This window comes from Penaeus monodon, chromosome 23 (assembly GCF_015228065.2).
Source record: "Penaeus monodon isolate SGIC_2016 chromosome 23, NSTDA_Pmon_1, whole genome shotgun sequence".
NCBI classification, from domain to species: domain Eukaryota; kingdom Metazoa; phylum Arthropoda; class Malacostraca; order Decapoda; family Penaeidae; genus Penaeus; species Penaeus monodon.
The window spans coordinates 16,007,781-16,008,149 of record NC_051408.1 but is presented as its reverse complement, the minus strand read 5'-3'; the positions used below and the strand labels follow the sequence as shown (position 1 = coordinate 16,008,149).

General features: G+C 39.8%; 1 protein-coding gene across 1 annotated transcript in view; it reads right to left on the bottom strand.

Moving 5' to 3' along the window:
• Window position 1: 1 nt before the first annotated feature.
• Window positions 2–369, bottom strand: part of LOC119588150 (clotting factor B-like) — an 11,827-nt gene continuing 11,459 nt past the window's right edge. The window contains exon 10 of the mRNA XM_037936854.1: window positions 2–106. Within this exon, the coding sequence (XP_037792782.1) occupies window positions 2–106 (105 nt within the window). The remainder of the gene's footprint in view (window positions 107–369) is intronic.

Sequence of the window (369 nt, the reverse complement as noted above, 5' to 3'; positions counted from 1 at the left end):
CTCACCGCCTGGCGTAGTGGGCGACGGACCCGTAGGCAGAGGCACACTTGCTCGCCGGGAACACTTCCACTGTCACTTCCCTCAGGACGTTACTCATCTCTCCGTCTGGTGCGTGATTGGGCGCATAAGAGATGAGCTATTTTCTGATTTTTAAAAATTGTATTTGCTCTTTGTGAGAACAGATTATAACGAATATATTAATCATCTGTGCTGTTTATCAGGAAAAAGTCTGATACAATAATGTTTCATCCAGCATAAAAGGGGATAGCAATTAACAAATACAAACCCAGAAAAAATGAAAACAAACAGGAAAAAATAAAACAGACAAAAAACACAGACAGGGAAACATGAAGTAAAAGAGAAAAAATA